The following is a 26,085-nucleotide window of genomic DNA, read 5'->3' as shown; positions in this document are numbered from 1 at the left end:
TCCCTTCTAAGTTTTTCAGGATAAAAAAAAAGCATTTAGTGACTGTGGCCAACAAAAAGGAGCAAGGAGGGACTAAGGCAGACTCACGTTGAGCTGGAGGTCATCTGTCCACTGGCCCACGAGGCGGTAGCCCGGGGTGCTGGTGTTGGTGCTGTGGAACTGGAAGATGTCGTAGCGCCCTGGGGCGTCCCCGTTCTTGTTGAACATCACTGGAGTGCCAGCACTGCCTGGGGGAAGGAAACAAGACAAAATCCAACCAACCAACACCAAGTCTTTACGAGATCTACTTTATTTAGTCACGGTTGAGAGTACTGAGACTAGAAATGTGTTTCAGCAAAGGTCATCTATCAGCCTGGCCATTTAACAGGACACTTCAGGACACTGGTATCACCCCAGCCCTCTCCCAGAGATCAGTTCTCACTGCCTAAACCTGCTGCCTAAAAATAAACAGAGCAAACTAGATGAGCCTTACCTCACTCTAGCTTTGCCCAACATAAGAAATATCAGAATGCTTCTCTTGCTGCCCTCCAGCCTCCCTCCCATCTCTCTTTCCTCAGAGAGTTCTTCAGTGAAAATCATTCCTGTGAATGGAGCCTCTAAATGCTGCTTTTCACCCCCTCCCAGAAAATGTTCCATCTGTTTCTGTGAGATAGTGCTGTCAGGAGTCAGCCCAGGTCTGGTGAGTCTTGACTGGCATCCAGAAATAGCTTCCTCCTCCACAGTATGTTCTCATTCCCGCAATCACCGTGTGCTTGGGGTGGAACAGAACAGACTAAGCTTTAGGAAGACTGTTCCTTGTGTAGTCCCTTATTTAGGCTCTCTGACACCGACACAGAAGTGTCGCAGTGGGAACAGAGCAGGATCCTGAACTGACTTTATTTGCCATGGACTCAGGTGATGAACACAGGTCAGGAAATGCAGGACCAGGGACAAGACAAGGAAAGCCCCCAGCCCTCCCTCTGTGCCTGGTGCTGAGCAAAGCCTGGGGGTGCAGAGATGTCTGAGCCCTGGGACAGACCATCCCTGATCCTCAGGAGAGTTCTCAGATCCCTGAGCCTCAGGAGAGTTCTCACCACGACATCTGCATTTTAATTACCACAGCATTAGATGTGAACCTTTTCTGAGATGAGAATTCAAAGCAATGCTGCATTTCCTCAGATCTCCAGGAGCAACCTTCAAGGGTGACATTTATTTCAAGACATATTAAAATAGGTTTCAGTAGGGAAGAGCAATATTGTGTCAAGATTGAAGATTATGACAATCCTCCAGCATATCTATATTCAAAGCTTCCTCCTCCTGCGTAACTTCTTTTCCCTAAAGCAATGAAAAATCTCTCCTGTTGTAGCATTGAACTTTAAGATTACTGTTTTCTTCATGATTCCCATTCTTCATTGAATTCCTGTGAGTGAAAAAAACGTTTGGAGGAGTGAATTAGCACAGTCTCCATTCTAGCCCTGGTAAATGGTTTCCTGTCTCTCCTACAATCCTCTGAGATCAGAACAAATTCAGTTCAAAGGCTGGTACAGAAAATCTTGCACTGATATCTCTGCTCACTGGTTCCTTATGAGCACCAGGCAGATATTTAATTGTCATTACAGATTCATGTAGCAAGAATGCATTTAGAGTGAAAACACTTAGAGTGAATCAGAAGCTATGGCTGTAATTCCTTGGCTCCCTGGGAAAGTCGGCACAAGAGGTAAATGGGATTTAGCTAATCACAACTCTTAAGGCTGGTATTATCAGTTAAGCTTGGTTTTGTCAGAGCTGACAAAAAAGGTACAATTGAAATGGCAGGAGCTCAAGTGAGGCTCCCAAAATGCAAGAGAGACATTTGTGATTTCCCCACATCCTGACAAGGTCCCAGGACATGAAGCAGGGTCCGTGTCTGCTGTCAGGAGGCACATGGAGAATGGGCTCCATTGTCCAGGCCACCCAGAGTCAAGGGTGCTGAGACAAAACCTGAGGGGAAGCAGCCAAGAGCACTCCTGGGCTCACCTTCCTGGGAATGTCACCCAGAGCCCTCCTGGCTAAGCCATTCCAAACAATCCCTAAGGATGCACTTGGGTGTGCCAGGGCTGCAGGCTCAGCCCAGCACAGTCTGATGGTCCAGAGCCCCCCGAGGGACATGGGCACAGGGGGTGGGCAGTGAGCAGGGAACACCTGCTGCTATTTTCAGGTACTTCACCATTTGACTGCTAAAATTATACAGAGAAAAGCCGTGAGAAGCCTGGGATCTGTTGGGAAGTCGAGTATCCAAAGGAATGGGAAGGACTGGTAACCCCGGGTCAGGAGTCAGGCACAAGAGTCCCCTCTCCTGACTTTGAAGCTGGAGTAATTGGACTCCCAGCCACAGATCTGCTTAGGAAGTGCAAGCCCTCCTTAACCCCAGTGTGGGCCAGGTACAGGCTCTGCTCTCCTTTTGTGCCTCCTGCCTGTGGGGACCTGGCAGCCCTGCTTTGATCCCTGCAGCATTCCAGCCTCCACACACAGCTCAGGCTCCTTTGATGAAACAATGAAAATAATATAATGTGATGTAGGAAAACCTCATCACAGAGGTTTTCACAAATGACCCTACTTGTTCTTTGACTTCTTGATCTTCTGATCTTGAAAACATGTGGTTGTTTCACTGGGTTTTGATCATCTAGAATTTATTTTCTTTCTATTAAGATTTCCCAGAATTTTGCTCAGCCCCAGCAAGCGCTTCAGGAGTGTCAGCCTTGAGGCTGCAGCTTCCTGCCCATGCAGAGGCCATGACAATTCCCTTCAACTCCCAGCAAACGAGCTGCCTTGTCCCCACACAGACACAGGGTACACCTGCAGGAAGCACTCAAGACCAGACACAGTCTGACTGAAGTTGCAGGATTTCAATCTCTTAATCATTGCAAGATGAGAAAGTGATTAACCAGAGGAGGGCAGGGCACTAGACAGGTGTCACCAGCCAAGGTGTTTATCACTCACTTCATGTTCACAGCAGTTTGAAGACCCAAAGGGCTCCTATGAACAGCATCTTCAGCTTTTCACTGGCAAAAATACAATTACACTTTGATACTTTCAGACTCTTGCTGCTTGAACGCTTGAGGTTTGAAGTTTTCCATATTTTGGGCCCTTTGTTCTCGAGGTAGTGTGACAATAGCAAAATGCACACCGAGCTCCTCGCACAAATCCAGCCTCTCTCCATCAAAGCATGGCTTCAGCTCTTCCTGCATTACCTGTGCAAGGGAGAAAAGACTCCAAAGCAGGCACAGGCAGGATGCTCTCAACTGCACAGTGCCAAGGAGATCCATTACATGCAGAGAGGATCTCAGGCTATGCTTTTTCTCTCCTCACACAGCCTGGACAAAGCGCTCCCACTGCTCCACTTTCTGTTCTTACCACAAACTCAGGTGGAAAACTGGGAGAACAGGATTTTACACACAGACTAAATTTGCTTACCAAGTCCCAACCTTCCTGAGGAGTTGGAGCCCTGCACTGGTGACTCAGAAGGGCATGTTAAGACCAAGACTAAACCCAGGGAGCTGACAAAACCCAGCTGCCCCCTCCTCTGTGCCAGCCCTCCCAGCCACGACACGATGGCCGAGGGACACAGAGGCACCATCATCCCTGTCCCAGGATCTCCCATTGTTATCCACAGGGATAAACACTTCTTGGAGCTGGACACCAGACAACATTAACTGGACACCCAGTTCCTCATAAATTATGTCTCAGCTCTGTTGAAATGATGAGATGAATGTTCAGCATCTTTATATGCAAGAAATATCCAGAGACAACCCCGTCCTTCCAGCACTGCAATGCCCAGGTGTGGTCCTGCACATGGAGGCTCTGCTGCCACAGGAGTTCTGTCCTTCACAATCAACCTTCCCAAATGAGGCAAGAGAACTCTGCAGACCTCCTCGGATCATTCATCTCCAAACTTTCTCCTGGTTGTAGTTAACATCCCTTCAAGGAAAGGAATTAAAATCTCCTCATGTTCACCTTGCTCTTTAGAAGATGATTTATACAAGAATGAAAAATATCGTTGGCACAACAGACCAAGCTTGACCACAAAATAGCATTTGTGTTCCCCCCTTTAAAGCTCTCGGGTCCTATTGGCTCTGTGTGGGTTTTGTTAAATTTATTAATAAAAATATTTATTAGGAGGTGGTGGGAGGGGAGCTCTGGCTATGGTGCCCAACGAGGGCGTGCAGCTTATGCAAACCCTCCTCCCCAGGCAGCAGCAGCCCTGCCTCCCACACTTCAAAAGGATATTTTTCTCAGTACTTTCCTAAATCTGTTTTAAATATGGATTTGGAGGTCTACCTTCTGGCTCCTGGTTAAATCTCAGCTCTCTATCTCCTGCAGAGCCAGAGTGAGAGCAGCCAGACCTCCTGGGAAGTCCATTAGCAGGTTTATGAAGGAGAAATACCATTCCCTGCTGGAAACGACCCGCTCCGGGGCCTCGGAGCTGGTGGCAAGTGGGTGTTCGTTAATGAAACTAATAAAATTACAGGAAAACATACAGAGGCAAGGAAACTGTGTTAATATTTAGGCCTGATTTATACAGTGCAATGCAGGGGAAGTACATGACAGCCTGTTGTGCTGCCTGGAACAGGGGGTTGGTGCACAACCAGTGTGGCCACTCCTGGGCAGCACAGGGGGATAAAGTGATAAGGGAGGAAGAGGTAAAGTGCTCTCAGGATGGTTCATCTCCTCTGAAATCTTACTAGAGCAATGAAGGCTGGAGTAACTATGTCTAAATCACACAGTTCTGGCTTCCCAGGTGGACCTGGCTTCCCTTTAGCTGTGCTCTGCCTTTCCCTGAGCACACACCTAAGGTGGGCCTTGGGTACAGAATTTCAGCCAGTGAATTTTCTCCATGTGCAGGAAACAATGGAAAGACAACAAACTGACACGTGATGGTAACAACCTTCTAGGGCTTCAGGAACCACACTGAGCCAGAGACAAGCTCAGGCTTTTCCCCAGTGATTTCTCCCACTGGAAATAAGGTTTCTGGAAGGGGTGCTAAAGCAGCAGCAGCCATTCCTGTCTCTGGGCAGCAGCAGCCTTATTGCCTTGGCTAAAACATGGTATTTTCAAACAAATGCTAAACAAACATGGTCTCATGCCACGACAATAAAAAAGCCTTGATTTGGGTTGAACACAAAACACATGACGTGAAATGAACTGAGGAGGCCGCGGGGGTCAGGGTGGCTGTGGGGTCAGGGTGCTGTGGGGTCGGGATGGCTGTGGGGTCAGGATGGCTGTGGGGTTGGGGTGGCTGTGGGGTCGGGATGGCAGTGGGGTCGGGGTGGCTGTGGGGTCGGGATGGCTGTGGGGTCGGGGTGGCTGTGGGGTCGGGGTGGTTAGGGGGTCAGGGTGGCAGTGGGGTCAGGATGGCTGTGGGGTCAGGGTGGCAGTGGGGTCAGGGTGCTGTGGGGTCAGGGTGCTGTGGGGTCAGGGTGCTGTGGGGTCGGGATGGCTGTGGGGTCAGGGTGGCTGTGGGGTCAGGGTGGCTGTGGGGTCGGGATGGCAGTGGGTCGGGATGGCTGTGGGGTCAGGATGGCTGTGGGGTCAGGGTGGCTGTGGGGTCGGGATGGCTGTGGGGTCAGGGTGCTGTGGGGTCAGGGTGGCAGTGGGGTCGGGGTGGCTGTGGGGTCGGGGTGGCTGTGGGGTCAGGGTGGCTGTGGGGTCAGGATGGCTGTGGGGTCAGGATGGCTGTGGGGTCAGGGTGGTTGTGGGGTCAGGATGGCTGTGGGCTCTGGGCTCACGGGCAGTGGGTTCGGCGGGCAGAGGCCCGGTGGGTGTGAGGGGCTCTGTGCTCACCGTTGAAGTTCACGCTGCGGATGTACTTGAGCAGCTTCTTGCCCCCCGCGTGCTCCATGTCGGGGCAGAGCCCGGCGCCGTCGGCGCACAGGTCGCGGCTCATGTGGTGCAGGGCGTGGGCCATGGCGTACACGGCGTCGATGACAAACTGCACCTTCCCCTCCTGCTCGTACGGGGAGTCCTTCCCGATGCGCTCCTGCCCTGGGGACACACGGACACAGTGAGGAGCAGTGCCCACCCCAGATCAAACACCCAACCCTCCTGGAGCACATTGAAACTGCCTTTAATCCATACAATAAAACGTTCTGAGTTAGGGGTTTACTAATTAAAACATAAACAAACCTCTTTGATTGCTGCCAGAACCATTGACACCTCTTGCAAGTTGTTCTACATAATCCAGACAAACAAATCCTGCCACGATCACCAACTTGAAGTCCTAATCTACAGGGACCACCTTAGAGAGAGAAAACTCCAGGCTTTGAAAACTCCCAAAGCTTGGCTTTGAAAAGGGAAAATATTTAAAATAAGCACAGCTGGTATTTAAAGTCTGATGTTTTGTTCTGCTGCAAATCCCAGACTCTAACTGAAAGTTGGAGCCAGACTGAGGGAATAAAGTGTCACTTCAGAGATGCCACCAAAGGGGTGCTCTGGGGAATCGAGGAACACCAGGGTATTAACAGCACCTCGGGAAGCTCCGAGTGTTGGCATCAACTGTCACCCTCTGCTCCCCGGCCTGCAGAGCCTGAAATGTCCTGCAGAACCCACTGATTGCCTCTAAAATATTTTAGCAGGAGAGCTCTCAAGGAATCCAGGAGTTAATGCCAGCCCAGGCACAGCGGGGGAAGCAGAGCTGGGGAAGGGTGGAAATCATTCCTTGGGTGTGCAGGAACCACAAACCCTGGGAGCTGCTCAGCCCACGGGGCAAGGCATGAGAAACTGAGAGCAGGGAGGGGTTCTGTACATAGAAAATCAGAACTTCAATCACACACAGGCCAAAGAACTCCAGAGCAGTGACAAAATAGGTGAATCCAAATATCTGAAGTGGAAGGCTCAAGCCTTAACCATTCTCCCACCCTCAGGCTCAGGATGGAGGTGTAGCCTGGTGATGTGGCCTTAGCCCAAGGCACTGAGGTGGCCTTCCTGCCTTTCTGGTGCCCTGAACAGGTGACTGGGTGCTCTGCAATTAGGCAGCAAACCAAACAGTGTTTCCAGAGCTCACAGCGACACACCCCAGGCTGAGAATGGGAAATCTTTGATTAATTTCCTTTCCCCCAAAATTGCCCACTGACTCCCTGCTGTTCCCTGTCCCAGTAACACCTGCTGGATTCAGTCTGTGCAGCTGCCAACTGTGATCACACTGACCCATCTCACCAGGGATTCATGGAATGGAACTGCTGCTGGGGAGTGGCCTGAGCTGCAGCCATGAGGCACCACAAGTACAAGGGTGGCAACACCACATCCCATGTTCTACCTGCATTATCCCGCTTTTCTAACCTCACATAGGTCTTGCTCATCTTCCTGCAGTACCTGCAGGGCTGGGAGCTGCCAGGAGCTCCAAGGAACCAGACCTTGGAATCATCCCTTGCAAATATTTCAGACGTTCAATCAAAGTAAATGTTCCAAAGTGTTGGAATGGCAAAAATTCCTTTGTTTATACCCTTAATTAGAAACAGGATTGAGTGAATTTAAATTAGCTGATACCAATGAGGAAAGGAAATCAAGCTGTTAATGACGGTGAGAACTAATGATTTAATAGAGGCAAGAAGTCCATTTTCCTGTTGCTGCTCAACTGGCAGGTTTGGATCTCTCCCTCCTGCTCTTTACCAGCCCCAGCCCCACCACCTTCCCCCCCAGCAGAGCAGGGTCTGCAATAACCCCCCAGCAGGGACAGCCCAGGGGTGCTGTCCTGGCTCAGCCCCCAGGCTGGATTATTCCCCACCCAGCCCGGGAGCAAAGGCTTCCAGTTTTGTTTTCAGCTCATGAGAAAAAGGTAGAGTCCCCCAAAATCCCTTTTTTTTCTTCTTTGAGTGAAGAGGCAGCAGACCAGAATTCCAAATAAGCACAGAGAGAGAAGAACAGAAATTCTACAAACACGAAGAACCATGGAGTTGTTGAGGTTGGAAAAGCCCTGTAAAATCACCAAGTCCAACTGTTTCCCCAGCACTGCCAAGGCCAGCACTGAACCAGATGTCCAAATATATCCACAAAAGAGATTTACTTGAATACAAGCAAAGAGACACCCCCCATATGAACATCAATAATTATCTACGTTTCCTTCTTCCTGGGTTCCCTCTGTATTCACCAAACTGCACCCCTGATGTCTGAGCTGCTCAACCTACAGGAGAGCTGGAGAGGGACTTTGGACAAGGGCCTGCAGTGACAGGACAAGGGGCAATGGTGTAAACTGGCAGAGATTAGGTTTAAATTAGATATTAGGAAGAAATTCTTCCCTGTGAAGGTGGGGAGGCCCTGGCACAGGGTGCCCAGAGAAGCTGTGGCTGCCCCATCCCTGGAAGTGTCCAAGGCCAGGTTGGAACAGCCTGGGCCAGTGGAAGGTGTCCCTGCCCATGACAGGGGGTGGAACTGGATGGGCTTTGAGGTCCCTTCCAACCCAAACCATTCTGGGATTCCATGATTGTGGTTGAAAGACTCTTTACCAAAACCCCTCGGTTTTAAATCTCAGCTACTCTGGAAACACCGAAATCCTGCAAATAATTCAGCAGAAAAAGCAAGTTTCCAGACTGTGAAGTTCCACAAGTCCTTTTCATTATTTCACTCCCCTCTCATTGATTACAGAATTTACCACATTTTCAAGCCCTGACAAGGAAAATGCTTTTAAGTGGTTTCAGCCCAGCTTGGTAACCAAATTAGCAATGCACCAGGAGTGGGTGCCAGGGGAAGTGGAGCTGGGACTGAAATGCTGCACACAAACAATACTGATAAGGCAGAGCATGTTCCAGAAGCACAGCTGGCCAAACACACAGCAGGAAGAAAAGCCTTAGCAGTGAAATATCTGAGAGGAACCTGAGCAAAACCCACTTTAAGAAACCCAAGAGCAATGTAACAGTGTCCAAGTATGAAAATTTAAAATCTTAATGGAATTTCCATGAACAACAACAGTTTCCTGTGCTGAAACAGGAAAGTTTAGTTGAGTATTAAACATCCAGAATTGTGCACAATAAATCCAGGTGTGGAGTCAAATGCAGCTGCTCATCCAAAAACATGCACGAATTCATGCAATTGGAATGTGCTGTCCTTCACCCAAACATGGGTTGAGTTACCTTTCAAAGACATTTTGTTGCAATTACAAGTTTAACCCAAATCTGAACTAGCAAAGAACCCGCAAAGCAAATGCCATGTTTTACATATGTCAAATAGTCTTCGGACTATATAAAAAGAATTCAAAGTATCCCAATTAAAGGGCCTGGCTGAGCAGAGTGTTCCCTCTAGTTTATATCAACCTACCACTGTAGTAACTAGTGAGCAAAACAGGCCCAAAGTCCATTTTCAGACAGGGACAAACCAAAGTGATGGGCACAATTTTAATTCCAACTTCAACATTATTGTGGGAAATATTTCCCCCTCTTAGGCTGAGTTGAAGAAGCTTAAGCAGAAAGTTTTCCACAGGCTTCAGGAATAGCCCCTGTATAATGGGAGTACAGAAATTCAATTATTAATTATTCCTGGAAGAGAAGGAAAGTCGCCAAAGCCATTAACTTCCTACAGATAAAAGCAGCAGGGGTGGTGCTGTGAGTGCTTCCTGGCAAAGGGGCAGGAGTGAAACCCCAGCACAGACAGGTCAGGACACCGGGGGGGTCTCAGGGAGTGAAACTTGGTGCAAGAGAAGAACCAATTGATGAACTTGGGTGTTGAGTTGAGAAACCATGGGACCCTCTGTGCTGCCAGAAGACATCAAAAGCACGGAAAGTAAATATAAACCCCACTTGCACCATCTTCTGCTCTTTTTACATGCTCCTGGTTGTTTTTTTTTTCTTGGCTTTTTTTAACTTGGAGATCTCCAGGAGCCACACAACAGCATTATTTCCTTCAGCAGTGAAGCAGCTGACACCTGCACACAACGTGGTTTCAAGAGAGCTTCTGTCCCATGGTTGGAAATGGAGTAGCTTGGGATGTCAGGAGAAGGATCAAACACAACAGCAATTTATTGACATGAGCATCTTCTGCTTCCAAAGGATCTATTTGAAGGTGATGACAAATAATTTAACTCCCTTCCTACTCGAGTCTCAAGTGCTCATCATCCTGATTCCCGAGAGGTGGAGCAGCCGGGGCCCTGCTGCATCTTCACAAGAGAAAAACACTGCAACAAAGAGAGGGAAAAAAAGGCCCAAATCCAGAGTGGTGAGAACACAGAGAGAGGGAACTCCTCTTGTGCCATCTCCTTCAGATGACAGAAGTGAAATGCAGGTTTGAGAACTCCCGGTCACACCTCCTGCATCTCCACAAAGGCGACACTTGACACCTCCCAGTGCGGGAGAGCAGCCGACACATCGCTCCTCACCCTGCACCTTCTCCACATGCCTCCTGCAGCTGATCTGTGTGGACTCACTGTTGTGATCACATACCATAGGGGGCGTGTTATGATGAATAAATAGTATCGCCAGGACAATTTTTGTGGCATATAATTTGCCCAGACAGACATCAAAATGTCACTGCATCGGTGCTCACACGAGAGGAATTCAGACACCGGTGCAGTTTCTGAAGGATTAAACCCATTTTCAAAGGGTCTCACACAATAGTGCTTCTGAGAACCTGGTGATAGTCATCATTAAGAGGAGATTTAATTTAAAGATTGTGGGATGCTCACGGTATCAAACAGGCAGTGATTATAAGCTGGAATTCAGCAGCTGGTTAAGTGCTGACAGAAAAATATCTGCTCTTCATCCATCTCCATCTGCAGAGTGTTCAGCACCATCACAAACCCGGTGCCTCTGAGCACAGACACATCCACAGTACCACAGGTACAATTCTCAGTCTCTGACTGAGTGCCCACATCAGCCTTTGGGAACAGCACCCAGACCTCCTCCAGGGCAGAGCCTGTGCAGCTGCTCGTGGCACTACAGCCCCAACAGGAGTTCCTGCAGCCAGGGCTCTACAAACACGATCAGAGCTACTCCTTGGTGCTCACTCCTGGTACAGGCACTGCACACACAGGAGGGGTAAAGTCTGAAGGCTTCTCCAAATAAGCTCTTTATGTGAAAGTAGCTGAGAACCAGAGCTTAAGGACAACTAACAATATTCCAGAGTAAATATTGTAATTTCAAGGAGCAGAGTAGGACAATGAGGCCTCTTTGCAATGTAATCCCTGTATTGTCATCTGACAAAAAACTCCAGGATCCAACACCAGCCCTGCAGTGACAGAGCCCACCTGGCCCAGCCCCAGCCAGATCACCTCATTACACACAAAAGCCTTTACCTCAACACCATCAACCCAATCCCCTGGGATTTTCAGGAGAAAGGCAGATGAACTTTCAAGTTTCTACTTGAGAACAGTGAGAACATTTGGGTGTGGAGGTGAGCTCTGACCCCTCCCTGGGCTCGGGAGCTCTGCTGCTGTCAGAGCTGAGGCCTGGAGCTGCACCTTGCTGCAGTGCAAAGCACCAATCAGATCCCAAAATAATGATAGCCATCAGTCATAATATCATCCCATCAGTGGGACATTCTGACTCTCACACTGCCAATATCACTCACAGTTAATGCTTTTTCTGATGCCCAATTTCCTTCAGTTTGGAGAGGAAGGAAGGGAGGTGTCAGGGCTTGTCATTTGGGACAATATTGAGCTCTAATGCAGCCTTTCAGCTCGACAGGGTAAGTTGGTCACCAAAACCAGATGTTTGTGCCCAAAATACACTGAGGGAAAGAAGAACAACATTTACAGCCACATCAGACAACAGGGGCTGTGAGCAACTGTAATAAACCATGGCACGAACAGTAAAGGGCATCAGGCACTTCCAGAAATCATCCTAAAGATCTTAGAGCAATGTGTAGTCAGATTCCAGCCTTTTGGGGAGACTCCAAGCGCCAAATTTAAGAGCAGTGTGTTCCCAGTGGGAGCTGCACTATTTGTGTGCTCGACACTCCCACTCCCCCCGGGAGCTGGAACCAAAAGAGATGAAGGATGGGGAGTTACCATCAATTTTCAATCAAAGTAAAACAAACCCTCCTATGAACTGATTCCCTTTGATCAAAATTCAAGGCAGTCATTTAACGTAACACGTTTCAAGTGCTGCTGTGAAGAATTTAAAGGAGAGGGAAGGAAAGGGCCGGGCAGGGCACCTGTCAGGTGGCACCACTGGCTGTGAAACATAGTCAGTCATAGAAACATAGAATCCTGGAATGGTTTGGGTTGGAAGGGACCTTAAAACCATCTCATTCCAACCCCCTGCCATGGGCAGGGACACCTTCCACCAGCCCAGGTTGCTCCAAGCCCCGTCCAACCTGGCCTTGGACACTTCCAGGGATGGGGCAGCCACAGCTTCTCTGGGCAACCTGTGCCAGGGCCTCCCCACCCTCACAGCCAAGAACTTCCTCCTAAAAATTGTTGTGAAAGATTCTCCATCTAAAACAAACTAACAAAACACCCTCCAGCCACCCTGAACTCAAACAAAAGTACTTCTGGGTCCCATGGAAAACATTCTTTTTCCTGCTGGATGGACAGTCTGAAACAGGAAAAAATAAAAGAATGTAAGGTTTGACTCTTTCCATCTACTTCTCTTGTAGCCTCTATTTCTCTGTAAGGCTGATGCTGCTGTTCCAGTTTCTCTACAACCTACAAAAAAGCAATTTATTTTTCCCTCCCTCCCCAGCCAAGCCTCCTTCCTCCGGCTGGGCAGTTATTGGACTGCTGCCCACCCTGCAGCACGAGGAGGGGAAGGGGTGTGTTACCTGTGCATTTCCTGTCCGAGTCTTCCTTCTTTGAGCCAGTGATGGTCAGCTTGCAGTTGAAGTTCTCCTCCCAGTACTCTGCAAACCACACGTTCCTCCTGTTGTTCTCCAGGGTGCGGGAGGTAAAATAGGCATCGAACCCTGGGGAAGGAGAGAGGGGAGAGCTCAGGTTTGGCTCGTGCTGCAGCCTGAAAAACAAACCCTCTGGTTCTATCTCCCTTAGCACCCAGCATGTGCCACGTCTCTGTCCACGTGAGATGGCCCTGGAGAGAAAGAAAATCCATTGCATGTGTTCTTATCAGCTGCATCTTGCAGGGCAGTTACTCTGTTTCTGACTGCCAGGTACAAAACTGGGTAAGATAAATGTGAAACAAGATTAATATAGATAAGAGTTATAAGGAAAAAAGCATGGAATAGATACACACCAATAAGGAATGAAAATAAATCATATGGTGCAGCTGTGCCTCTCTATCGCATCATCACAGGGGTCCTTTGGGGTTTGCAGTCAGGAATGGCTGTAAATGCATATTCCATTGAAAGAGGGAAGAAGTTCCTGCCACTGTAGTCAATGACTTCCCTCAGTGCCATAGGTGGGCAGAGTGACACAAGCTGGCACAGCACACGATGGAACTGAGCCGGAGGAAAACCATCTGGCATCAGTAAATGAGCACAGCACTCCTCCCCTAGGCATAAAAATAGACAGCACAAACCCAGATGTTTTAAAAGGGGAAAGGGGATCCAGAACAGGGTCAATCCACCTCCTCCTGTCAGCTTTGTGTGCCACTGACCCAACCACAACATGTATTTTCCTAATGCTGAGTCTGCTGCTCACGAGTCGCATCCCAACCTACCTCATGTCCCAAAATCAAACCAGGAAAATCAGTACTGGGACCTTCCAGTAACAGGCTGAAAGCAAACTATCATTTTACCTGCAGTCTCCACAGAAAATGATACAGTTTATTAAATTAAAAGTAGGGCTCTTCCAACCCAAAGCAGTCTGTCATTCCACCATTACTATTTCTTGGATAAAATTTCCTAAGGAAAGTATTCATGGTCAGATGGGTCAGAAGAAAAATCACCAGGTTTTAAGAGCACACAAACCAAACCTTTTTTTTCCTGCCAACCTGTGTATAATAGTTTTACTCATAATTAAACAAGCATTTCAAAGGGGATATTCAGTCATAAGATCTACAACATACAAATGGCTCAGAAAGAGAAACAAGGAACATTCCCCATGTGCCAAAGCCACTGACCTATGGGAAAAGGGCTCTATAACTTAATAAGGTAAAATCAATGAGTCTTGATAAAACTGTAATAAAATTCCATATGAATTACTCTAAGCCTTTACAGATTTAATAACAAATAACAACATTCCCATTGATTGCTTTAATGATCCCTCTGCATTCACGAGGAGGAATATGGATCCTACTACAGAGGGACCAGGTTTTACCATTATTTCCTATTGATCAGGACAAGGAGATGAGTGAGTGACAATGGGACAGTTCAGAGCTGGACAAATTTCTGTGAATTCCTCCCTGTGTGGGAATACTGTGCCCCCTCCCATCCTGGCTGTGCTGCAGGTCCCAGCACTGCTGTTCCCACAGAGCCAAGGTCCTGGGGAAGAACTCCAAAGGCACCCCCTTGGTGAACTGCCCTCCTTCCCAACATACTTAGGGCCAAGAACCCCAGACTGGTTTGGGCTGGGAGGGACCTTAAAGCCCATCCAGCGCCACCCCCTGCCATGGGCAGGGACACCTTCCACCAGCCCAGGTTGCTCCAAGCCCCGTCCAACCTGGCCTTGGACACTCCCAGGGATGGGGCAGCCACAGCCCTGAAACCCCTCCCCAGGCAGGACTATTCCTACACCTCCCACAGTCCTGCAAACACCAGTGGTCCCGTCTGTGCCCGTGGGCTTGAGGCAGAGGAACACCTCAAATGCATCTCTAACTTTAGATACCTTTTGGAAAGAACATGATTCATAAACACTCAGGTTGGAACACAGGCAAACATGTTCTCTGCAGCAACAACTGACTTAAGCCTGTGCTTAATCTTAATCTTTCTGAACTGACGACACTAAGACAACTTACACACAGAGTGCTAAATATCAGAGTTCTGGGTTCAGAGTCTCACAGGGAATTAGATGACCCAGCCAAAAAAGCTGGATGCTTTAATGCAAAAGTAGGAATAATCTCTTCTTACCCCTGTACACGGCCAAGTACTTCACTGGTGTGACAAGATTTACTGATTCCCCAATGTTCTCCATATTTCATACTTTAGCAAATTACTTTTTCAGCAAATACATCTAAGAGATATAGATAGTTCTTTTATGAGATTTTCCAAATTAAAATGAATCTCTTATTACTTCAAATCACCATGATTTGATTAAATCATTATTTTTACACATAGAGAGATGATACTGCCTAATGGGTTCATTTATCTCCCACCACAGGATAAATATGTACATGAGCTCCATAGTGATGAAAGACTGAAAGGAAAAAAAAGGAGGAGCATGGAGGGGGGAGAAGGGGAAAGGGCCCCGATCCCAAGCCCTGGGGAGGGGCTGGGGAAGTCCAGGCAGGGGACAAGTGCTTGTGTTTGGTTTCCCACTATCTCAGGGAGTGCCATCCCCTTTGGTCAGGACAGGAGGGGTCAGCAGTGCTTAAGGGATTGAAAACATAAATTCCTGAGGGAAGATGAGAATGCCTGACCCCCAGCTGGCTGGAGCCAGGTCACATTTGGTCCAGGTGTTCTATCCTACATTCACAGTCAGTTGTCTGGACATGCAGTGCCAGCACCCAGCCCTGCCCAGGGAACATTCCCAGCCCTCCATACCCTGAAATGCCTCTCAGGTCCTCCCAGACCGGGGATCACTGAGAAGGAAGGATGTTACAGCACTGCAGAGCTGGGAATGCTTAGAGGAGCACCTCCATTATCAACCAGAAAGTAAGACTTGCTGACATGGGGATGCTATTTACCCCCTCCAACAAAACAGAAAGACCCAAATGATTTATTTCTCACGTTAATCCTGCATCTCTCCTTCCCTTTGATGCCCATTTTCTGGCTGAAGGCATCAGGCTCAGCTCCCTGGCAGAGGGGCCCAGGGAATTGGACGTGCTGGGGAGGCTGAGCCAGGGCCAGCACTAAGGAGGGGTTTGCAGGGGAAAAGGGAGCCTGGCAGGAGGGATTTGTGCTGGGGAAAGTTCAGAAACACATCCTCAGGGAAAGGACAGGCTGCAGGAGAGGGGTGGCTGCACAGCACAGCAAGGGGCCCCCCAGAAAAGAACAGTGGCCTGGGAAAATAAAGATCAAAACAGGGGCTCCAAGGCTGAACTGGCCCCAGTGAAACCAGCAGCAGCCAAGGGACATTTCCAGGATCTCCAAGAGGAACAGCAGGGAGTGGCCCATGAGGCCAATGTGCCCTTGGCATGGATGGAGCAGGGACTTCAGAGGGACTTGTGTCCCCCTGAGTTTGTCACACGTGTCAAACCATCCATTTCCTGTGTCAGAAGGGACTTCACGGGCTCAGGGGTTACTTAACAAGGAAAATCATTAAGCTTAATTAAACCACAAAATGACTGACCTGCTGTATTTCTCACGTGCCTCAAGTGTTTTCATTCTCAGCCCAGGTGAGAGCAAATACAACATATTGACCCAACTTCACATGAGCAGGGATTTGATCAGTTTATGATATTTTTATTCTTCTATTTGTCCAAGGATGTCCACACTAAAAACTGCCAGTTATACCAATTTTAGTTACCCAGATAGCAAACCATCCCTTCCTACAATTATTGATAACAAATGAGTTCACAGCAGCTCCTCAAACACTTTTCCAATTTTCCCAGCATTTAACCCAAAACAGTTTCATTTACTGGCATTAAATCTGGGATAAAAGCATTATGTTGGAATGATAGGATCAATTTTAAGACAGCAAGTCTGTTTGCAGATTATATGGTGTTGCCCAAGCCACACACTACAGGGTGTTATGGAGCCATTAAGACAATATACAGATATTTTCTTGACCTTCTTACTCAGCAAAAAAGCCATTATACAAATGATTTTATTAACTCCCATCGTGCCATAAAAGTGCTTTGCAGTTGTTTTCTTTTCTTAACAATTGCTGGTTATAACTGTGAAAAAGGGTATTTGAGTTGCTGTCACATTTGACTTTTTATATCCATGACATAAATCATATACAGAGGAAATTCCACTTGCCACACTTTGGACAAATCTGGGATTTGAAGCTCTAAAGCTTCTATTAGGGAAGTGGATATATATTGGCTAAGTATCATCGTTATCACTTTTATAAAATTATACAGCTGCCACAGCAATGGGATCATGACCCAGGTGGTGTCTGAGGCAGTGCTCTCATAGAAAGGTTAATATACAACTATATTATCATTCATTATGCTACATTTTATAGCCCTCAGGCCCTTCTTGCTCTCGGAGACCTCCCATGTACATCAATATAAACAGCAGAAAGCCCTGAATTGAAAATGAAACCACTCCTATTTGCTATTTTCATTGCCACCATCCTCAGCTGAGGGTGGGATTCACCCAGACACACACAAGGAGCTCATCCCCATCCCTGACTTCTCTTGCTGCCATGGCCTTCTGGAGGCACCAGGATCATCCCACCCGAGCAGAGCCTGGTGCTCCAGCCAGGGCAACCCCCCACCTGCTGTGGGAACACCAGGAATGCCAAATCCACACCCCAGAGGATCCAGAGCTTCTTCCCCCGGAGGAGCTGCAGCTCCACAAAGCATTGAGAGTTTTGCCTTTCAGGCTGACAGGGGGATAATCAGCTGGGCTGCTCAGTGCAGACAATGCTCTGTGCTCCCTGAACACTCCACTCCTCCTTCACACATGGCTCCTGCTGCAGGAATAATTCCTTAGGAATTGCAGTCTGCAGAGTGCCAGCCAAGGGGAAAACACTGCTCACCAACCCACTGCTGCCAGGGGGAGCTGTGGCTGCTGTACCCACCACACCAGAGCCAGGCCAAACAGAGGAGATTCCAAAATACACCTGGAGCAGGATGTCTCTCACACTCATTCAGCCTTTCCTGCTGCCCAGTTACTGGAAATTGGTCTTGTCAGGACCTTATCCATGAAATACTCCTTTTCCTCACACCTGAAGATGAGTGAAAAGCTTTTTATAAAAGCTGCTTATAAAATAACACAGAGTTTGTGGCTCCCCCATCCCTGGAAGTGCCCAAGGCCAGGGTGGATGGGGCTTGGAGCAATGTGGGATAGTAGGAAGTGTCCCTGGCCATGGCAGGTGGATTTTCCAATCCAAGCCACACAGTTTGGGTTGGACGGGACCTCAAAGATCATCCAGTGTCAACCCTGCCATGGGCAGGGACACCTTCCACCAGCCCAGGTTGCTCCAAGTCCCGTCCAACCTGGCCTTGGACACTCCCAGGGATGGGGCAGCCACAGCTTCTCTGGGCACCCTGTGCCAGGCCTCCCCACCCTCACGGGGAAGGATTTCTTCCCAATATCCCATCTGAGCCTGCTCTCTGGGAGTCTGAAGCCATTCCCCCTTTCCTGTCTGAGCTGTTATTTCAGTTTTCCATCGCAATTGGCTCTTTAACCAGATCCCTCTGCCCGCATTGATGGCTTCTTCCCATCAGGTTTTTAAGTTCCTGCTTCCCACTCTTTTTACCAGAAGCTGCTCCACAGATGGCCTGTTCCATTTTAATAATGCAGAGCAGTAAAATCCGAGGTACAGAAGGTCTAAATGCAGAACATGAGAGTGGTTTTCCTGCTTTCGGCAGCTGACAAAACGCCCGGTGCGTGTCCTGAAAGGCACTTAAACTGCAGGCAGCAACCTGCATAATTCAAACCGAGGGGAAAAATGCAGAGAGCCCTCTATGCTGTAATGCAGCAACTGGAGTCACTCCTGGAGATGCTCAACAGGTTAAAATTATAATAAAGAATTAGAATAAAAGTCAACCGGCACACGGTGAATGTGCAGAATAAAGGGAGTGGAGGTCAGAGCTGCCCATGGAGGAGAGGCTGTGGCTGTGCCATCCCAGGGGTGGATGGGATGGGCAGTGCTGGGTGACCCCCAGCCCCCCAAAGCTCACAGCACCCACCCCAGCATGGTCTAGAGGCTCCAGCCCCTTGGGCAGCCCCAGGACAGGGCACCCACAGTGGTGTCACACAACAGGGCACTGTCACCCTCTGGCTCTGAGTGTGCCACCATCACCCTGTGCTGCACTGGCACTCACTCTGGGGACCAGGGGTGCTCAGCCACTGTCCCACTGTCACATCTGCCCAGCAAACACAACCCAGAAGGAAATCAAAGCCTGTCCTGCTCCTGCTGTGCCCCAGCCCAGCCTGCAGGACTCACCTGCAGGGTCTGTGTGCAATCCCTGCCGTGCACAGAGCTCCTGCTCTCCCCTTGTACATCTGCCTGTGCCTCACTGCAGTGTTTCCATGTCAACAGCAATCACCACAGAGCAGAGATAGGGCTGTGCAGCCTGAAGTGTGTGTGCACCCACAGCCCCACACGGGCACACACAGAGCCCCCGGGCACACCCAGATTTCCCTGGTGACATGGGAACCCTGGGACATAGGAGCCCTGGCTGGGGACAGGAACAACCCTGTTCCAAGGCTGTGTCAGGTGGTGGCTCTGTCCTGCACAGACATCCTTTCCCTGCAGGGCAGAGCTGGGCTCAGGGGGAGCCCAGGCTGGGGCTGGCACAGCAGGCACATCCCTGGCACCTCTGGCTGTGCACAGCAGCCATGGCTCAGTCTAAACTGCTGCATACACTGCCAATCTTCTTTTCACATTCCCTAGAGACAACATTCCCAAGAAAATCATAGAATGGTTCATAGCTCATCCCATCCCACCCCCTGCCATGGGCAGGGACACCTTCCCCTATCCCAGGTTGCTCCAAGCCCCGTCCAACCTGGCCTTGGACACTTCCAGGGATGGGGCAGCCACAGCTTCTCTGGGCAACCTGTGCCAGGGCCTCCCCACCCTCATGGGGAAGAATTTCTTCCTAATTTCTAATTTAAACCCAATCTCTGCCAGTTTACACCATTTCCCCTTGTCATGTCACTCCAGGCCCTTGTGCAGAGTCCCTCTCAACTCCCCTTTAGGCACTGGAAGGGACTCTAAGGTCTCCCTGGAGCCTTCTCTTCCCCAGGCTGAACAGCCCCAGGTCACTCAAAACAGTCCCCAAACCCTCCATCACATCCTTTCCTTTCTTTTTCCCTTAGAAGCTCTAACAAACATTACTTCCTTGCTATAACTGATTTCTGGACTCTAAGGCAGCTCTAAGGACTCCAGAGTGTGCTGGGGGGTGGGACAGGGGCTGTGATTGCTGTTCCCTCCCTCCTCTCAGCACTCCTCAGCTGAGGCTACTCACACGAGTCCCAGCTCCCCTCCAACTGTGCTCATTAATCACATCAGAGCCCCAGGTACCAGCCAGAACAGCTGCTCAGACTTGTGCAGGAAAAGGGAAGATAACAGGGATGATTTCTGAGGCTGGGGGACACAGTCCCATCCCTCAGGCTGTGCTCGAGGCCATGGGGTCCTGCACAGGAACGCCCACATCGGCTCCTCATTGGAATTCCCTGTGTTTTTGGGGAAAGCAAAACACATTTCCAACTTGATTGAAGTATTTTAGGAGCAGAGGATCCTCTAAGCATCCATTCCTCGTCCTCTCATCACCACTATTTCTGTTTTGCAGGGCTACCCCAGCCCAGCCCAGCACTCCCTCTGGGATCCTGGCCAGCCCTCAGGACCACCAGGCAGGTCCTGGCTTGGATCCCCTGCTCCTGTCACCCTGGAAGCCACCCAGGTGGAATCACAGTGCTCAGAGACACTCAGACCCCGTCCCCAAGGAGCAGCACCTGGATTGCCAGGAAGATAAACATCCAAGAGCATGTCCTGGGGGTGCTGGGACAGAACTGCACCCGGAGCTGGCCCTGGCACAGTCCCCAGCCCTGGCTGGGTCAGGGCCCTGCAGAGATGCCCTGGGAGAGATGACTGAGGCTGTCTCAACAGAAGGAAACTTTTAAATGGCTCTCAAGTTGCAGGATAATTTGTATTCCCCTCTCTTCATACCAACACATTAACCAAATACATTATTTCCATAATGAGGAGATGAACATCTGTGTGGCTTCCCAAAATTTCAAGTGGCAATACTTGAGACAAGTATTCCCTCTTTGGGGACTGACACATCAGCATTTCAAATAACTGCCATGGCTAAAAATATAATTTCAATTCTAGGGAGGTCAAAGAAAAAGCTCAGGTGTGATTTAGATTTTATTTTTTTAACAGAGCACACCAATTTAATTCCACGAATTAAAGTTGCTGTACTATTGTATTGAACTTCTTGTACTTGGCCCTGTGTAAGTGAAGGGCTTAATGCAAACTTTACCAGAGTGTGGGAAAGACAAATATCTGGAGTAGTGTTATGTTACTGAAAATTACTGTAGGAGAGTTGGGCCTCTGAAGTGCTCTGGGCCATGGCACAGCAGGGCAGCCCCAGCTCATATGGCTTCATTTCTCCTGCTTTTTGTCCAACAAGCCCAACAGAATTCCAGGGAAAACAAAAAACCCCAACCAACCAACAAACCCCAACCCCATCTGTGCACAGAGAAGTTATTTCACTGCTTAGTTCCTGACTTGAGTAATGGCTGGTGGCAGCTGGGAAGGCTCCAAAGCCATTTCCACACACAACATTCCCATCACGCCCCATGGGGGCAGGAATCAACCCCCTCAAGTCCCTCAGCCCCCAGGAGCAGCCACCCCATGGGTTTTGGTTCCCTTTAACCCAAGGTCTGAGCTGTGTTACAGCCCAAACCAGCAGCCCAGGCTGCCCCAAGGCCGTGCCTGCTCTTCCCAGAGCTTTCTCCTGCTCTTTGCCCCGACTGGAACAGAGCCTGAGGGTGGTCAGAGGCACTGGGACAATCCCCCAGAGCTCTCCCTCTCCCATCCCCTCCCAGCCCTGGGCTCAGGGCAGAGTCTCAGGGACAGCTGGGCTGTGGTCACGAGAACAGGGAATTCATTTCAGATGGACAATGTCATGGAACTGAAACACAGCCTGAACTCCACCTCCAAGGCCTGTTCCCTTCAGAGTGGGATCTTCCCTGGCAAACACAAAGTTCCTCACCATCCTACAATACGAGACAGAAGGTCTGTGTTAATCCCTCCCTGCCAGGAGATAACACCATGGATCTATTGGCTCTGCTGCCCTGTTCTGAGGAACCAGCACATGCCATTCCATGGAGATTTTCCTGACTCATTTTCCATCCTTTGTTGTCATGCAGTCAGTCAACAGAACGAAAACACACTCCTGCAGCAGATCTGCAGACCCAGCAGGAGTGAAGTGGGCACTTCAGCATTCATTGTATCATCTTTAAGGAAATTATGTGTATTATTATTATGTGCATTATTTCCTGAACTATTACTTTCAAAAGCCTATAATCAGTCAAGCATCAACAATGCAGACTAGAAGACAAAACCACAAGGAAACAAGCAAGAAAAGCCTTTACAACCTCTGTTCACCGCCTAAAATTAGCACATTTCTCTTTTTGACTGAGCCTGTCTCAGCCAGAGGTGTCAGAACACTCAGTCCCTGTGTGTCTGGGTGTGTGGAGTCCCAGCAGAGCAGAACCTGGAGCCTGCAGAGACCTTCCCTGGGGTGCTCCAGATGCCCCTGGTGAGAAGCAGGATGGTGATCAACAGCTGCTCATGCAGGACAGCACAGACACCAGAAACACTGCACACTTGCACAGTGAAGGCATTTTTGGTGCACAGTGCAGGCAGATCAACGTGCTCCTTGCAAACGTGCCACAATTGGGTTTCACTCTAATAATGATCCCTTAGACCCAATCCCACAGTCCACCTTTGGAAAGATCTACTCTGGATCTACTTAGAGCTCCCTCTCGGGCCCAAGTTTCTCTCCAACATGAGCAAACATCAAGTGCAACCATCAGTCCTTCTGTTCAAGTGTCATCTTTCATTGCCTGGTTTGCAAGACCTGTGGGCATCCACCAGGCACTGCTCTGGAAATGCTGCAGAACACACTAAACTCCTTCTGCTCTGCCCAGGCAGCACATCAGAGATGAAAAATGAGCTGTTCCATTAGGAACAATCTGTGGTTCTCAGCCCTCCTGCAGAACTGCATTTCTAAAATTAGATATTTGGGACTACTCGTGGCTATTTTGACCTAAACCATGAGCAGTTTATTTCCAAAAGCACCTCCTGCATTTTCTTTTTTACATGAAAAATACATGAAATGTACCTGGCAAAAACAAACCCTTTGCCAATGTAGTCCTGGGAATTAGAAAAATGCATAAACCTCTGAAATTGTAGTGTCAGAAACACCAGAGATGCAAATTCCACAGAAAGAGGAGAGGGGAGCACTTCCCTCTCACTCCATCCCCACCAGAGCAGCCCCAGATCAGGCCCTGCTGTGCTGGCAGGTGTAGGATATGATGGACTGTGGGAATACCTCACCCCCACCTTCCCTAATTCCCTTCTCCTGCCCTTTGTTCCAGCAGTGACATCCCTCCAGCCCAGTGCTGCCACCTCCTCCCAGCTCCCCACATCCCTGGGCTGAGTTTTGGAGGCAAACCCACCTCCAGAGCTGTGCTGGGCACGGTGTCACTGCCAGGGCTGCACTGCAGGTGTGGCAGAAGGTGGCAACATCTCCTCCTGGCTCCTGTTTCCATGCCTAAACAGAATTCCAATCTAAAACCTTCTTTTCTGTAACTCTGCCACAGTGACCCAGAACTGGTTCATTCACTGGGGTCTGGTGGGGTCCTGGGAGATTCATCCCTCCCCAGATCCTGGAAATCCTGCCAGCTTTACTAACAAACAGAGAACAAACTATTATCACAAAGGAGATTCTGCACAGAAGCAAAGTCCAACAGCAGCAGAGAACACCAGAAATTCCCAAACAGGGGGGTTGTGGGGGAAACAATCACCTGCTGCCTTCATGGGCTTGCTGCCTGTTACCCACGTGGTGCCACCACCCCGTGCAAGCCTGGGCTGCCCTTGGCTCTGCTGCCCTGGAAAAACGCTGGGAAGCAGCACGTGGTCAACTGCTGGGGGGGGGAACAGTGCCTGTGGTGCCCCTCCAGCATGGGCACCCACCCACCCCTCCTGCCAGGGCAGACCTGCAGAGGAGGGTCTGGAGGGTCCCACCACCCACATCCCCACCAGGAGCTGGCACACGCAGGGAGCAGCTCTCTAAAAACAAAATCCTGCCCAAACACACTCCCCAGACAGCTCCAGTGTCAGACCATCAAGAGGGAAACTGTTCTTGAGAAGATGCAATTCAGGGCATTCCAAAAGGGATGATGCATCTGAAGGGGGCTCAGTGGCTGTGTGTTACTCTGGGAATTCTCTCTTCTTGCAGCATCAACCATCCCAGTCTCTGTCTGTGTGTACACGTCTCCCTCTCTCAAAATAACCACCCACACAATCTCCAGTGTCCTCAAATAACAGTTAAACATGAACATCAAAGAGAAAATGCCAAGAGAAGCCCTGGGAGCAGTACCCGAAATACAGAACTAGAGGCACACAGGCCACGTGGTGGAGAACAGCTGGTTCCCACAGAGGACCTGGATCCTGGCAAAGCCAGACCTGCTGGAGCTTGATTTCATTTCCAGGGGCCCCAGAGAAAGCTCCTAAATCCTTATTTTACAGCAGTTCTTTATGGTCCAATTTAGAGCTTCCTACCTCATTTCTTTCCTCTGAAGCAGCAGCACCATTTGGTTCAAACCCCATTTGGGACAGAACTCGTGCTAATGCTGGGGGGGTTATGGGCTGTGTCTTGCACTGAGCAGTTGCAGATAATTCTCTTTAGTACTCTGAAAACATCACACCTTCCAACTGTCCAACAAACTCCAAAGGAACTCCAATATCTGAGCATCACACAGCAGCCAGGGGGTAACTATTAAACTCATAGAACCACAGAATATCCTGAGCTGGGAGGGAAGGTCTCCTGAGACCTCCCTGCAGAGCTGCTCCAGCCCTGGGGAACAGCACAGGAGGGACATGGAGATGCTGGAGAGAGTCCAGAGGGGGCACCAGGATGGTCAGAGGGATGGAGCAGCTCTGCTGGGAGGAAAGGCTGGGAGAGCTGGGATTGTTCAGCCTGGAGAAGAGAAGGCTCTGGGTGACCTGACTGTGGCCTTGCAGTGCCTGAAGGTGCTTGGCCCTCCGAGCATCCCAGGGACCACACACTCCCTGGGCACTGCCTGCTCCATCCCACTGTCCATCCCCTGTGCCCCTGCTGAACAAGTCTGTTCAGGAGGGGACAGTGAGATCCAGCACGGAACCAGGAGGAATCAAAGCCAATCTGAACTCCCAGGGTGACTTTTCCACAGGCTGGAATCAATACACAAGAAACTTTGCAAGGCTGTGAGTGTGCCTTGGATTCCCAGGCAGCTGCAGGATTAATTTAGATTCAATTAAGGGCTTCATTGGCACTGGGGAAGATACAGGCCCAACAAGTTTGTGGGGAGACTGACTTTAAACACACAGTGATTGATGGAGAGAACAGAAAGGTGAGTCTTTCCTTCAGCAGCCAACAGGTCTCTGTAAGGAATGGGAAGTGCCATCTGAAAGCACCTTTTTGACAAAAAACCTCTCTTAGCAGAGGCTGGGGGTGTCCCCTCCCCGGGGCTGGAGCCTGTCCTGGGGACAGGGGAGACCCCTGAGCTGGTCCCACTGCTCCCAACCAGCCTGGAGGACTGAGGAAGGACAAACCCCCCAGTGCTGGAGCCCCTCAGCAGGGCAGGGAGCACAATGGGAAAGGTGGGGGGTGCTGAGGAGATGAGAGGAACATTCAGGACAGGTTATGGCAGGAATGGGTAAATTTGGGAGCGATGATCTGAGCCCTTTCCCTCAGGACTGGTGTCCCCCCTGGCTCCTGGTGTTCCTGGGCTCTGCTCAGCCAGGCTGCAGCCCCACAGCCCGGGATGAAACAAAGCCCTGGAGCCACATCTTTCCAGCCCACTGACTCTCTCCAAACCACATGCTCATGCCCCAGGGACACAGAAAAAGCTGGAGAACAACAGAGAACTGGAATAGATGCTGAACCAGGCTGTAAACAAACCAAAGAAATCCAAAGTGGACTATTCTCCAAATATTCCTGAGCGATATGAGCCAGCCCTGTGTTCCACTGAGGGAGGGGGTGGGAGGTGCTGCAGGAAGCACATCCCTCCCAGAGCAGCATCCTGGTGAAGGCAGCCCTGGGGAGATGCAGAGCAGTGTGCCCCTGTTCATTAACACTGGATTAAATCCAGACTGTCTCTAACAGAGCACAATGAGCCCCGAGCTCCTTCCCTTTGCTGCCCTGGGATGAGAAGGGAAAACATTTCAGAGCCACTAAACAGTGAGATATCATTGCACAC

The 26,085-nt window shown here is 49.7% G+C and overlaps 1 protein-coding gene across 6 annotated transcripts in view; it reads right to left on the bottom strand.

The window, feature by feature from the left end:
• The window catches only part of GRM7 (glutamate metabotropic receptor 7), a 139,938-nt gene that overhangs the window by 63,358 nt on the left and 50,495 nt on the right, over positions 1–26,085 (bottom strand). For all 6 annotated transcript variants that reach the window (XM_027640729.1, XM_027640725.1, XM_027640726.1 and 3 more), the window contains exons 4-6: positions 12,703–12,843; positions 5,800–6,000; positions 88–227 (exon numbers count right to left, since the gene is read on the bottom strand). In XM_027640729.1, coding sequence (XP_027496530.1) covers positions 88–227; positions 5,800–6,000; positions 12,703–12,843 — 482 coding nt within the window. The remainder of the gene's footprint in view (positions 1–87; positions 228–5,799; positions 6,001–12,702; positions 12,844–26,085) is intronic.

Source organism: Corapipo altera, unplaced genomic scaffold, assembly GCF_003945725.1.
Source record: "Corapipo altera isolate COAL_440 unplaced genomic scaffold, ASM394572v1 55, whole genome shotgun sequence".
Taxonomy (NCBI): Eukaryota; Metazoa; Chordata; class Aves; order Passeriformes; family Pipridae; genus Corapipo; species Corapipo altera.
Note: the sequence above shows the minus strand (reverse complement) of the source record. Positions and strands in the feature narration are given on the sequence as shown.